We start from the raw sequence: 14795 nt of genomic DNA, 5'->3' as shown, positions 1-14795 counted from the left end.
GATACCAATTTACATTTATTATAAATATTTTGGATGTTTTTCTACATTTTCAAATATATTTATTTCAATTACAACACAATAAAAATATTTGCACTGTAAAAAAGAAAATAGTATTTTTCAATTAACCTCATACAAGTACTGTAGTGCAATCTCTATCATGGAAGTGCAACTTACAAATATAGAATTTTTTTAATACATAGCTGCACTCAGTCCTACTTGTTCAGCCAATCGCTAAGACAAACAAGTTTGTTTACATTTACGGGAGATAATGTTGCCCACTACTTATTTACATCACTTGAAAGTGAGAACAGGCATTCGGTATGGCACTGTTGTAGCCAGCGCTGCAAGGTATTTGTGCCAGAAATGCTAAACCCGGGGTTCTCAAACTGGGGGTCAGAACCCCTCAGGGGGTCACAAGGTTATTACATGGGGGGGTCGCAAGCTGTCAGCCTCCACCCCAAACCCCGCTTTGCCTCCAGCATTTATAATGGTGTTAAATATATATAAAAAAGTGTTTTTAATGTATAAGAGGGGGTCACACTCAAGAGGCTTGCTGTGTGAAAGGGGTCATCAGTACAAAAGTCTGAGAACCCTTGTGCTAAACTTTCATGCCTCTTCATGCTTTAACTTGATTTTTTTTTTTACAGTCTAAGTATTTGTAATAAATATAAAGTGAACACTGTCTACTTTGTATTGTGTTGTAATTGAAATCAATATAATGTAGAAAAACATCCAAAAATATTTATAATTTAAATTGGTATTCTATTATTATTTAACAGTGCAATTAAAACTATGACTAACGGCAATTAATTTTTTTTAATAGTTTAACACCTCTAATACATACATTATGCTGTAGAGAAAGTGGACATGTTTTCCTTTAAACATTTGGCCAGTTCTCAAATAAGAAGGAAGCAACATACATTCTTATATTATTCCACCTCTGCACCCCACCACATTAAGCTCTGTCTTCCCCAACTTTCCCATTATGCCTTTCTTGTTCAGTATCCAGATTGTGGTATTGATGCATAATCCGTTATTATCCAGTATGCTTGCGTTGGGAGAGTTGCCATCTCCTTTCCCTAAAATTTTAGTTTTTTCTAACTTTCATATGGCCAAAGATTTACGAGGCATTGCAAACTGTTGATGTTATAACAGTGTTTGAAATTCTCTAAATCAATTTATTTTTAACACAGAAAAGGGAAGAGGAGGAAGAGGAAGAGGGAAGTATTATAAATGGTTCTACTTATGAAGATGAAGAGAACCAAGCTCGGTCAGGAGCTCCATGGTTCAAAAAACCCTTAAAGAATGTATCAGTTGTAGACAGCGAGCCAGTAAGATTTACTGTTAAAATTACGGGAGAGCCAAAACCTGAAGTCACATGGTGGTTTGAAGGGGAAATGTTGCAGGACTCTGAGGACTATCAGTACATTGAAAGAGGAGAAACTTACTGCCTTTACTTACCAGAAACTTTCCCAGAAGATGAAGGAGAATATATGTGTAAAGCGGTCAACAGCAGAGGCACAGCAGCTAGCACCTGTATTCTCACCATTGAAAGTAAGAGTTAATGTTTTATCTTGTTTTGTTTGAGTGCCTAATTACTTTACACACCTTTCCTGTTACAAAGTCTATTCCATTTTTCTTGACTCTCCTTTTCTTTTCTAGCTGATGACTACTAATGCTCTACTTTTGCTGGAAACCTCCCCTCAACTTTCTTACTGCATCCATCTCTTTTTCTGTGGTGGGGCCAATAAAAGGAACTAGAAAGTGTCATTCCTATATCAGATAGGGATATCCTTTGTACTGCATGAGTGTTCAAGTTCTGTTACAATGTGAAATTTGGTATCAAAGGCACATTACACTAAAACAAGGACTGGTATGAAAAAGCCCAACTATAGGAAAAAAAATGAATTGTATTTGTGTTCCTACCTTTGAAGACGAATTATTCTGTAGTATAACAGTTAAATACATAATCTGGAAGTTCAAGAGGTAGGAATACATTCTGCATGAACACTAAGTTTATAGCTGCTTTATTTTGTCTCAGACTTAACAGGCAAAAGTGAATGTTTCTGGAATAAAAGTCATGTACTATTTTTAAACAATAAAAGGTTATGTAATGGTTTAAGCTTTTTGTTTAATAAAACATTTTCCTTTCAAATCAGCTTTAATACTTATATTCAACGTAGTAATGGGATGTGTAATTAGCCTATAATCACCAATAGTGTGAATTCATCACTAAAGTTTTGATAACTCTATTAGACTACCAAGACTTGCATATGAAGGTTGTGTTTTCCCCCACTACTTTACCAGTTACCCATGTTAAAATAGCACTTGGCATATAAAAACAAAATTAGTAGAAAGTACATCTGGGGATATATTGGGGTTTGCACAGCAGCTACTTTCTCCACTTTCATCCTCACCTGGTTGCAATTTTTGTTACTGCATCTTAGTGTATGTTTGGTTTTGTAGTGAAAAGACAACGAAGCATTAATTCTCTTATGGGAAATCCACAAAGACAAATGGATGTACATGTCAGTGTCTCAAAACATCTTAAAATGGATTTCTGTTCAGATTAGTCTGTCCAACTTTCATAGGACTTTTTTTTAAATACACAAAGTACACATACTTCAACTTTTTCTGAGGTTCAGCATTTGTATTCCTCAACATAATACAATAAGCTAGAGGCTGTACCCAAATGAATTCTTATGCAATCCTTTTGGAAGAAAATAAAACAATGATTGTTTGAGGTTTTATTTTAAGTTATATATTCTGGTTGTTGGTTCCATTTGTGTTTGTATTAGCTGCATATTTTTGAAGCTCTTTTTCTGGTTCTCAATCAACAATTACAATTAGATATATCCTGACAGAATTATTTTGCTGATCAGTTGCGTGACAGTCTTCTGAATATTACAATTAGAAGATAAATTGTCAAATACATCTTGCTTCATTTCATGTAGGTAGTGTTTCTTCACAAAATTATTAAACAATCGGTTTGTAAGCACCTACAGGATAATAGGGTGATAAGTAATACCCAACACGGATTTGTCAAGAACACATCATGCCAAACCAACCTACTTCCTTCTCTGACAGGGTTTCTGGCCCAGTGGATAAAGGGAGAAGCAGTAAATGTGACGTTTTAATTTCAATAAGGCTTTTGACAGTCCGCCATGACATTCTCATAACCAAACTAGGGAAATGTGGACTAAATGAAATTACTATAAAATGGATACACAACTGGTTGAAAGATAACTATCTCTGAGCATAATCAATGGTTTGCTGTCAAATTAGATGAACATATCTGCTGGGAGCCAGCAGGGGGTATGTCTTGGGTCTGATACTATTCAATATTTTCATTAATGACTTGGATAATGGAGCAGAGAGTGCACTTATAAAAAGCCAGGTGCAAAGTACTATATGTGGAAATAAAAATACGAAGTGGCAAATGACTGGGCTAGACAGTTGTATTCAATTTCTGACCCACTGTAGCCTCCATATCCTTTTTAGCAGTACAAGTCAACGTGATGCAGTTTCGAAAAAGGCAAATATTCTGAGGTGTTTTAACTGGAGTGTTTGTATGTAAGACACCTTTTCCCACTCTTCTCAGCACTAGTGAGGCCTCACATGGAACAGTGTCCCCAGTTTTGGGCGTCATGCTTATTCAAGAGGAGAGCAACAAGGTTTAAAAAACATGATGAGGAAAGATTTAAAAAATGGGTATGTTTAGTTTTGAGAAAAGACAGTGATTAGCTGTTCTCCTTGTCACTGAAGTATGGACAAGCTTAATCTGCTGCAAGGGTGATATCAGGAAAAAAATTATAACTATAAGGCTAATTAAGTTCTGGAGTAAATTATCAAGGGAGGGTTTGGAATCTCCATTACTAGAAGTTTAAGAACAGGTTAAACCAACACCTGTCAGCAACGGTCTAGGTATACTTGGTCTGACCCTACTATAGGAGGTGACAAGGACTAGATGACCTCTCCAGGTCCCTTCCAGCCCTACATTTCAATGTTTCTTGCATGAATTTATATAATACTGTGAAAATAATCACAAATGTATGTATTTTCCATCTGAAGCCAACATGCGAAAGTCAATATAAAGCCAGGAGGAAAGAAGGGAAAAAAGACAAACATTATTTTGTACTATCCATCATTTTACATTTATTGAGAAAACCATAAAACCATACAAAAATGTTATACAGTTAATGTGTACCCATATTACATACAATGTCAATAATGCAAGCTCAAAACCACATTTTGTAAAGCATTCAATTTACCTCAAGTCCAAGCTGCATCTCCCTAAGACACTTCCCATCACAGTAGCCTTATAAAGCCAATCTTCTTTTTACACACGGGTAGTTTCTGTAGAGAACACTTTTCTCAGGACGAAAATGCATCTCACATGCATAAGAGAAATATGTGCATATACATGAGAGTTTTATAGGGTATTACTAGGGAAGAGGGAACCCTGTCAACTGTATGCTTACTGGACGGCCCAAATTTTGCCAATTTACAACATGCAAAGGAAACATAGAAAAGCTATTTCATGAGGGGGGAAAATAGTTTCTAGCATCCAATAAAACTGTTATGGAAGATGAAATATTTCACGTAAGATAAGCTGTGCAGTGAATAATAATACAACCTGCCTGGACACCAAAATACACTATGATACTTCCAAATGAAGATTATCCTTCCAGCTGATGTATTTCATGGCATGTCATACAGTATAAAGACTGAAGAAAGTCATCTGTAAATGCTTTTACTATATTAAACATTACACTTCCCCTACTTCCCTTTTAAAACTGCAGTACTCAACTTCCTATTTCATTTGCGGGGTTCTATCAAATCAAGATACATTTATTTAATGTCCCATTTTGGAAAGTTCAGTTACTTTTCTACCAAATCACAAAAACAATCTTCGCTCAGAAATAATTAAATTACTAGAATCTTATCTTCTGTCCTCTAAAAGAAATAGTTTGGAGACTGATTTAAATAATAACACTACACTTAACATAAAATATGCCTATAAGTCCAGCAATAAGTGAGCTGAAAATCAATATGCCACAAACACTAAACTGAAGCCATTATGACTTTCACACCCCATCATCAATCCAAATAACTGGCCTGTCTTTTCTATTTCCTCCCACTTTCTAAATTTACTCAATTTAAGATTTTAATTATTAAAATATTCATGTAACGGTGAAATAAAAAGCAGCATGTTTAAGGAAGTGAAATTGAAATCCCACCCCAGACAATAAATTCTTAGGATTTAAAACCCACGGGGGGTACATACCTAGTTCTCTTGTGAAAAATAAATGAGAGTTACATATCAAACTACAAGTAAACAAAAATGAAGTGGCTTGAGGGAATTAAGTGCAACTATTAATTTCAGAAGGTAAATATATCTAAGCTTGACTGCTTAGAAGAATATAAATTAAAATATATAGTTTAATATTAGCCACATAATTTTTAAAACTAAACAGATTATTGAACATTTATGGTCAAGCAAATAGCACTTTAAAGAATGACAAGTGATCAGACAAAAAAATTATACCCTACACCATTATGTATGGGATACATTTCAAATCTGTTGTTTTGCCAATTTTACCTTCTACATGGACCCCTTCTATGGTCCGTGCTCATCGGCTCACCAATGGCATACACTCAAAGGATTCCTCTTTATTGGTAGTAACTATCTCAGGACCTGATTTTATGAGCTATGATTTGGTGCTTGCAGCATCTTCAGCACTGTGTGTGAAAATGAAGGCAGTATTTTTGAATATTTTTCTTTGATATAGATATAAGCAGGACTTTTGAAAAAGGATCAGCACATTTTATATATTGAATAAACAAAAACTGATGAGATGCTGCTTTAACTAAAAAACTGTACCAGACCATTGAATAAAACAAACATTTTAAACTGGCAAAAGTATACAGCAATTCAGTTAAAGTATCAAAGAACAGAAAATACTGATTGCTATATAGATAATGAAAAGATTATTTGCCATACAGTTAACATTTCACTTGTGCACATGCTTTCTAGTAAGACATACTATTCTGCAAAACTTGTGTCAATTTTCCTACTATATCAGATGGATAAGCAAACTAGTTTATCTAAAAATTTCACTAATATTATGTTGTATAACTTCTTTAAAAAGTCAAGAGAAACACACAGTATTCTATTTAGCTTTTAGGGGTGGGGTGGGAATAATGACCTGCCAGTTATAAAAACATTTGTGAAGGCTGTTGAAGTTTCTAACCAAGTATTTCCTGCATCTTGGGGGAGGGGGAAAAGTTTTGTTTTCCTTTGTTAAATTGTTACAATTCAGCTATTTGAGGAAAAAGTAACAAAAAATGACTTATTCAGATTAAGTTTAATTATTGCAGCAATCCACTCATCTTTTCTAAAAAATAAAGATACATATTTACCCAGAAATGTGAACGGTTGTTTAAACAACTGAGAGACTTTCCACTGAAATGGAACCATGAGTAACAGAATGCATTTGGGGAAATCAGCAGATTGCTTTTGAATACACAACCACAAAAATCTCACAGGGACAACATTAATGTACTGAAATATGTATTTATATACTTCCTTAGGTTGTGCTTACCTGTTGCTTTTTGCAGCAGAACCTAAGGTGGAAGGTCTGGGAAGGCACTGTGAAGTATAAATAATTGCACTGTTTGCAATTAATAAAGATTTTATACCTTAAAATGAATCAAAATCAACAGCCTCCATTTTGTGAATGATAAAGAATCCAGTGAATTTAATTTTGTTCAGTTTAATTAGTAATAAATGCACCATTCTACTATAAGGTCATCTACAAAAGTATCATGCAAAATATCTTAACTATTAAACTTCATATCCTACACTAAAGATTGCAGTATCTTCCTAGCTGTTTGTTTCAAACTACTACTAAAATTCCTAATCTAAAAAGGGGTACGGTAGTTCCCTCCAGGTTCTACAAAACACAATAAAATACATTGCTAATTATCTGAATAATAAAACTACTTCAAATTTCAAGCCTTAAGTTTTACTTCTCTATGCAGCCACCTTAAAAAAAGTATTCTCAAAGCAACAAATGGTGCTCCAAAAAGATATGGCTAATACAGGCTTATAAAATGGTTTAACATATACCTGCATCACTACATGTCTGCAAACTAACTTAAGACAAAACAACTGTGTCTGTCAAGCAGTTCCAATCACTTTCATATTAACAAGATATGCATATTTTCATAGACTAAATAATACAACCTTTGTCTCAGGAGCCCTAGTGAAAAATGTTGTATTACTTAGATAACACAAGATTTTCTTTAGCTATTGCTGAACATTTCAAGAATACTTACCCATAAAGCTCACATATATATATGCACGCCTATGTTTCTGAATTAAGAAGCAGTTATGATTTCCTAAGATATTAGCACTGTATTCCAACATAATATTCACACAAGTATGGCATTTGCATTATGTGGAACATTGACAAACGATACTGTTGCAGCTCATCAATTTGTCATTCTGATGTACTTACAGTGCAATGCTCCTTGAAGGAACAATCAAGGATGATACACAGCACAGTCCTCCTCACCCCTATAGAGCTAGTTCTATACTGGCTGGATCAAACCTGCACTTCAACAGACAATGGCAAGACAGACTGTATTGCATGTAGTCTAATATATGCAAAGAGCCAATAAATATGCAAACAGCAAACAATGAATTTCAACAGAATATCAGATTTTCAGTACGAGCAGTAATGTAACAAAAAAAGTATATCAAATAATTTGATTCAACAACTGGTCTTGAGCATTTACACAACAGAACTTATCTGTACTGAAAGAAGTTCTCTGTCAACCACTCCCCCACCCCAAACAAAATATAAAGTTTCAATGTCAGATGAAATTCTGGTAACCACATTCACCTTTCTACACTGATTTTTGAAATGAACTACTGCAAACTGAATGCTTAGAACATTATAAAAGTAAAAACCTTTTATAACTAATCTGAAAAATGTTTAAAATAGTTATGCTGAAACAGTATCAAATTAAAAACAGAAAGGTTAACTTATAGCAGCTGTACAGGTCTGAAACAGTGGTCATGTATAAAAAGGGAAATTTCACTGTTAATGCAATGGAAGTATGCCAAAAGATCACCTTTTTAAACACATGCAGTTTTTAATCAAATAGAAAGAAAATAAAGGTATCAAGATTACTGGTGCTAGACAGCAAAATACAATAAATGAAAGAGATCCTCCATCTACAACTATTCTGCAAAGGGGAAAATCATGCCAATGACAGGTTTTTAAACTCATTCTAAGATTTCATGGGGAAAAAAATGTCTCATTTGGGTACATATACCTTAATTCAGCATTGCTAATAAGTCCTAGAATTCTTTAAATACCCACATATCCAACTTACCGACACAGGAGGTTTCATATTATTTATTGTAAAGCACAAAACAGGCATTTTAAAAGTGAAAGTATACATTGAAAAAGTACATTTATATCACAAAGCATTGACCACATAATAATTGCAAATACATTTGCTGGAATGTGTACATCTACACTAATATACTAAAAACAAACCAATTTTCATTTCTACACAGAAATATTACCTCCTATCAGTAGTGATAGATATTTTGTACATTTTCAAAAACACTATTTTTAAACCAAACAAAATTAAGATCTTCATCAAGGCGTCTGCATCCATACATTTAACAAAGGTTTTTTCCCCCACACAATGAAGCAAATACTGTATTGTCCACTTCTTATTATTGGCCCTGTGCAGAAGAGATACATAAGAGATACACAAAAAGTTAAAGAAAATCCTTTAAATTGAGCTAACTCAGGAGTGAATCCTTTAAGAAAGAAAAATTGGTTAATGTAAATGGTGGTGGCTTCTTGCATGGTTTTCTAAACCCTGGGGGGAGAAAAATTTTTAATCAAAAGCACTGAACGTTCTGAAGAGATAGAGAACTGAAGTTACCAGATAAAAGTCATTTACTAATTATTCTGAGTTATTTTGCTAGAAAAAAAGGATGCACACTCCAACGGTAACAAAACAGGAGACATGCAAAAAAAAAAAATTTATAAACACAAAATAATTCATAAAACTTTATACCTGTGGTGCTGGAGGATGCTGTGGCATTCCCTGTGGACTTGTCTGGGCATAATATGCTGCTTGCTGTCTGTAGTATTCAGCCCATGCTGCACTATAATCAGGCTGACCTGGTGGGGCCCCAGCTGGAGCTGGAACTGCTTGACCTAAAATAAATTAGGACTACATAACTTTGTTGCTGTAACAAAGACAAAGAAGCTCAAAATAATCTCATTTCTAGCAAACATTACCTTGCTTCTTGTAATATTCCTCCCAAGCCTTTGAATAATCTTGTGGCTGCCCTTGTTGACCTGAAAAACCCCCCACATTTTAATGTAAAAACTCCCGTGTACACCAAAATTATACATATATACAAAGACAGAGGTATTCTGCCTCGCAGTTGATTTCAGGTCCAAATAAAAAAAATTAAAGATAGCATACATGTAAATATCAAGTAATTTACACAATGCTATTCTTCCTGTTGATATTAGAGAGCCACTTTTAACTCTGGGACACTACCATTTCAAATATGCTTAAATATCAACAATACCGATTTTCCTACTTCCATGTGACTGAATTTGAGCACATCCTTTATAGAAAGCAGCGTGCAGGAGTCAGGAAGTTTGCACATGAACACTCACATTTTGTCATTTAGACCTTGTATGTTAATACTTTTAAAAGCAAAAAATAAAAAGGATTCCTGCTGAAACGTGTTCCAGAGCACAAGGGGGGGGGGGGGGGGCGCGGCAACAAAACAAAAAAACCACTCTCTTTTCCAAAAAAAGAACAGGAGTACTTGTGCCACCTTAGAGACTAAAATTTATTAGAGCATAAGCTTCCGTGGGCTACAGCCCACTTCTTTGGATGCACTTCCGAAGAAGTGGGCTGTAGCCCACGAAAGCTTATGCTCTAATAAATTTGTTAGTCTCTAAGGTGCCACAAGTACTCCTGTTCTTTTTGCGGATACAGACTAACACGGCTGCTACTCTGAAGCCTCTCTTTTCCAAGCATGCCCACTTGGATTTACTTGAATTTAATAACTGACAGTATTTTCAGTTAAAATGCAGGTCAACAAGGGAGAGGAATTAAGTAGTCAGATTACAAAAAGTGATCTTGTTGCACAGGCTGCATTTACTAACACACCAGCTATTAATTCATTAAATTTCAAGTTAATTGATTTGCTATCCGAGCAAATACAAATAAATCTCAAGATCTGTTTAACACTATTAGAGCTAAGCACTTCCATCAAAGACCACATATTTTTATTAATATATTCCACAAAAGACGACAAACCCCAAGATCCTCCTCCTTCCCCCTCACCTCCAAATTTCAAGCTCTGTAATTTATTCTCAACACACACAATAATTGGCGGATTATAATTAAGAACTATTGCCTCATTCAACAGTGCTCAAAGTTGTAAGCAGAAGGCAATAAAGTACATGGAATACGCCAACAGGCAACAGTTATTACTTAAAAAAAAAAAACAAAAAAAAAACGTTACTACTATTTGAAAGGAAGGTCAAGGATGCCCCTAACCTCTTCCTCCCTCCAAGCCCTCAGAATTTAGAAACCCCTAACTCCTCCTATTATTACCACCACCTTTTTGCATGACAATGGGGCATCCCAGCTGACATTCAAGAGCTACAACACTTCAAAGGTGCTTTTGCCAGCTGCCATTATAATGGAAACACATGACTACTGACAAAATACTAGCACACATTCAGGCCTTGGCTACACTGGCGCTGTACAGCGCTGCAACTTGCTGCACTCAGGGGTGTGAAAACGTGCCCCCCCCCCCCCCAGCGCAGCGAGTGCAGTGCTGTAAAGCGCCAGTGTAATCAGCGCCTGTAGTGCTGCAAGCTACTCCCCTCGGAGAGGTGGAGTACTTACAGCGCTGCGAGACAGGTCTCGCAGCGCTGGCGGCGCAACTACACTCGCGCTTCACAGCGCTGCCGCGGCAGTGCTGTGAATTGCCAAGTGTAGCCAAAGCCTCAGGTAGAGTTTGAGATGCTCAAGATGGCTGGTTGAGATAGCCAAGGACACAGATTAACTGACGTGTCTTGATCTTCCAAAGACAAGTCTTTATGGAATATTAGTATATATGCATACTGATACATTAAGATATGTCCTAAATTTTATAATCTTGGCTAACGAGGTGTGTAAGGTTCCTAGATTTTTTTTATTTGGGGGGGGGGGGGGGGAGAGAGAGAGAGAGAGAGAGAGAATAGAAAACTGCAAAAATAAAAAAGAAAACACTTCAGTTCCTGCAACTCAAACTGATCCCTGTTCACTGTGGTCATACAAAGACTTTAAACAAACCTGGATCTTCTGAGGAAACAAATCAGCTAGAAACAGTAAAATAAGAAGGAACAAAGGATTTACAAGTACACCAGAGTGAAAGACATCCCTTCTACTTTTCTTTTGTTTATTCAAATCCTCTTTTAAAAATGTAATGTGCGTAGGCCCCATGCAAAGGTTTCCAGTTCCTACATTTTGTAAATATGAGGTAGCCTGTTCTATTGCATGCAATAAACTTGTTTAAAAAAAAAAAAGTTATATCCCAAAGCACTCTCCAACTCTTCCCTTTACATCTCCAGAAGCCCAGTCTTCTATTCCTAAACATGGCTCACTAAGACTCCTTACAGCTCCCTAGCGAACCCTTTCCATCCCCATATCTTGACCTCCTGACACAACCTCTCTCTTATTAATAGCTCCCAGACGGAGGAATTCACACCTCCCTGGCACAGCACTGGAGCAAAATCAGCCAGTGTTCAGTTTACAATCACTTGGATATTAGAAGTTTTCCTAAGGGTTAATGATTTTTGTCACTGTCATATTACTGAGGTACACAGCCAGCACAGTTGATACCACTTAATCCTAGAAGAAAATTTTAAATTCTACTTTCTCTTGATCAAACTGTGTAGATAAATGGTAAAGCATCTCTTCTGTTCCTGATGAAGAAAACTTAAGTTATGACCCAAATGGAAATTTAGGAGCTGAAGTCATGTAGTTTGTCACATGACATTTGCATTTACCCTCCTCCAACAGTGTGGTCAAAAGGTCTCCAATATCAATAGATCCTATTGAAGTCACCAGAAGTAAATTTTCTTTCACATATCCACTTTCAATTATAGTTAGAGATTTTGTATTAGACATGAATCAAAGAAAAAAGAAAGTTAAATAAAGTATGGTGCTGAAATGTGCAGTAATGTGTATTGGTACCATAGAAAGGTTTCCAATTTCTGCATTTTATAAATACGAGATAGAGCTGGCTGTTGTGTATAACCACCTTTTACAAGTTATATCCCAAAGTACTTTCCAACTTCTTCCCTTCACATCTCCAGAAGCCCAACTGGAAAAGGAAGGTTTTGAAGATTCTTTCTGTATTTAACCATCTGTTTTTATGGTGTGCAAAAACTCACACCAAAGCCAGTATCGAATTTATTATCTGCTGACTTACTTTGTGGAAGAGGTCCAGAAAGGATCTGGGTTAGACTACTTTTCTTGCAAATTCCAGAGACAGCTCAAGCTTACTCCATGGAATTACTCCTGGGGAAATTCTGTGCCACTACACAATGCGGAATTTTGCAGAAATTAATGGTAGGAGGGCAGAATTTCCATTTTCCCCCCATAGAAATAGGCTGTAGAGATGTTGGTCACCAGTAGGAGCCACTGGACCCGGCAGAGCCCAGTTCACAAATAGAAAACATGGCCGGGGGGAGGGAGAGGGAGGAACTGGAGGGTTTCCCATGGCTCTAGGAAGGCATGGTCTGTCAGTGTCGGGGGTAGACGTGCACCTGCAGCTGGCCTTGGGGAAGGGTGGGGTATGGGGTGTGAGTGTGTCTGGGCCAGGGAGGGCCCCACACCTGGGCTCTGGGGGGAGGAGAGGAGAAGACTATGACAAAGAAGCAGGAACTGGGTTGTCGTAGGGGTTCTTTAACTCTCTACTCCTGGGGAAAAATTTGTTTGCAGAATTTAATTTTTTGGCGCAGAATTTCCCCAGGAATAATGGAATTCTGGGGCTTCACCACATCCCTTCACTCAGGATGAGTCCTTCCAAAGCTGTACTGAAACACTAAACTCTAATTAGCATACTGAAACTTTTTACCAGTAATGCTTTATTAGATCATATTAACTATATACACACACATGCACCTTGAAGAGGCCACTGTAGAAGCACATGAAAGACTTATCAAAGAAGCCAGACTAAGAGAGGAGGCAAAGTCCCAGAAAAGCAGTTAATTTTTTTATTCTTAACAATTACCTCTCTACCAGTTAAACTCTAGGCTGTAGTGGGCAATAAGGAAGGAGAGGAATTCCTTCCTTAAGTATTAGTATGGTACTTGAGGACCTCTGAACAATGCTTCTGAACAGGAATTAAGGTCAAGCATTTTATAAACATGTTAATGGGTAACCAATTGGCACATTTTCTGATTCTTCTGTGGTGGCTGATGCTTCATCATCTGCCAAGATGTTACTGCAGAGCATGCTGAATGGGCTTTGATCCACTCAGACTGCTTATCTTTGAACCTCACTAATGCAGAGTTTGACTATGAAAATCTAGACATTTTCAGGCCCAGGTACGTAAGGTAAAGGAAAACAATGATTACATCCTGAACTAGAAGATTCTACAATGATAAAATCTAAGAGTGCGTCTCATACCCAGAATGTGCAATGCTCTTTAGAGTGTTGAAGCTTTGAGTAAAACTAAAGAATGAACTCTCCTGATGTATGGAAAAAAGTCCCTTTATAATTACTGATTCTGGGAATTATTCTGGAATAGTGACTGTCTGTGTGCAAAAAGTAAAGCTTGTGCCTTCTAAGAGCAGAGACACTTCTTGCTGACATGATTGCAACCCGGAATCATGATTATGTAAAGAAAATATATGGAATTTACATCTTGGGTCTCAGTGAATATGTTATGAAGACTGCAGCTCCGCAGGAAGAGAAGACAGGTCTGACTGCTGGTTTGGATAGATGTACTACCCTATGGAATCTTGATCTATCTGCTTAATATTTCGATGATCTGTGCTTATAACACTATTTAATGCTGAGACAAAAACAAACAGGTGGGAGATTTCAGACCAAAGAAATCCAGAACTACAGTTTCTGATTTCCTAGGATCTCTCTCCAAGCATTAGGAAGAATTCTGTCCAAATTTGTGTGTAGGCAGAGAAGATGAAAGGCTAGAAGAGTTTTACTTCAGATGAACATCCCATCCTCTTTAGGACTTGATGATCAGTGACCAAGCTGTCAGTTTCAGGTAGTCAAGTTTGAGATTCTGCAGCAGGCTCTGCAACAGAGCATCTTAATTGGTGAGAAATTGAAATTAAGACCATTAGGATAATCCCAGTAGGTCCAATCTGTGTTAACAATGATTATGCCTTCATCTTTTTAATTGCTTCTCTTTACAGTGGAAGGGAGGGGGCCTTGGAAGCACACAAAAACCATTTAGGCCCTCTGTGAGCAAGAACATATCCCCAGTTAACCTTGGTCTGGTTTCCCTTAACTCTCCATTCCAACTGGATGGAAATATACCTATATGGGGGCAGATTGGCTCTTTGGATATTTGCTGGAATACTTCTTCATTCAACCTATTCTGGGTTGTGTAGCTGATGAAAACTTAGTCCATTTTTGTTTTCAGTGTCCTTTTATTTTGATCATCTTGATTGAAATAGGAGAATTCACACTTAAGCATTTAGATTGAGATT

At 36.6% G+C, this 14795-nt stretch overlaps 2 protein-coding genes and 1 long non-coding RNA gene across 19 annotated transcripts in view; 1 reads left to right on the top strand and 2 right to left on the bottom strand.

The window, feature by feature from the left end:
- LOC113405005 (nexilin-like) overlaps positions 1–2155 on the top strand; it is a 43594-nt gene extending 41439 nt beyond the window's left edge. For 11 of the 13 annotated variants that reach the window (XM_026655717.1, XM_026655724.1, XM_026655727.1 and 8 more), the window contains 2 exons: positions 1194–1554; positions 1663–2155. In XM_026655717.1, the coding sequence (XP_026511502.1) occupies positions 1194–1554; positions 1663–1676 (375 nt within the window). In that variant the 3' untranslated portion in view covers positions 1677–2155. Of the gene's footprint in view, positions 1–1193; positions 1566–1662 lie in introns of those variants that run through there. The other 2 variants (XM_026655725.1, XM_026655716.1) reach the window with 1 other exon arrangement.
- A 1975-nt stretch (positions 2156–4130) lies between these two features.
- LOC113407195 lies at positions 4131–8261 on the bottom strand. Its single transcript, XR_003369956.2, has 2 exons — positions 7524–8261; positions 4131–6652 (listed from the first exon to the last, which is right to left on the bottom strand). It is a non-coding gene; the product is annotated as an uncharacterized LOC113407195 (long non-coding RNA).
- A 457-nt stretch (positions 8262–8718) lies between these two features.
- Positions 8719–14795, bottom strand: part of LOC112109816 (far upstream element-binding protein 1) — a 34313-nt gene continuing 28236 nt past the window's right edge. For 3 of the 5 annotated variants that reach the window (XM_024204466.2, XM_024204468.2, XM_024204470.3), the window contains 3 exons: positions 9336–9395; positions 9109–9251; positions 8719–8767 (listed from right to left, as the gene is read on the bottom strand). In XM_024204466.2, coding sequence (XP_024060234.1) covers positions 8759–8767; positions 9109–9251; positions 9336–9395 — 212 coding nt within the window. In that variant the 3' untranslated portion in view covers positions 8719–8758. The remainder of the gene's footprint in view (positions 8768–9108; positions 9252–9335; positions 9396–14795) is intronic. The other 2 variants (XM_024204467.2, XM_024204469.2) reach the window with 1 other exon arrangement.

The sequence above is a fragment of the Terrapene carolina genome, unplaced genomic scaffold (genome assembly GCF_002925995.2).
Source record: "Terrapene carolina triunguis isolate 2854851 unplaced genomic scaffold, T_m_triunguis-2.0 Scaffold210, whole genome shotgun sequence".
Classification (NCBI taxonomy): domain Eukaryota; kingdom Metazoa; phylum Chordata; order Testudines; family Emydidae; genus Terrapene; species Terrapene triunguis.
Note: the sequence above shows the minus strand (reverse complement) of the source record. Positions and strands in the feature narration are given on the sequence as shown.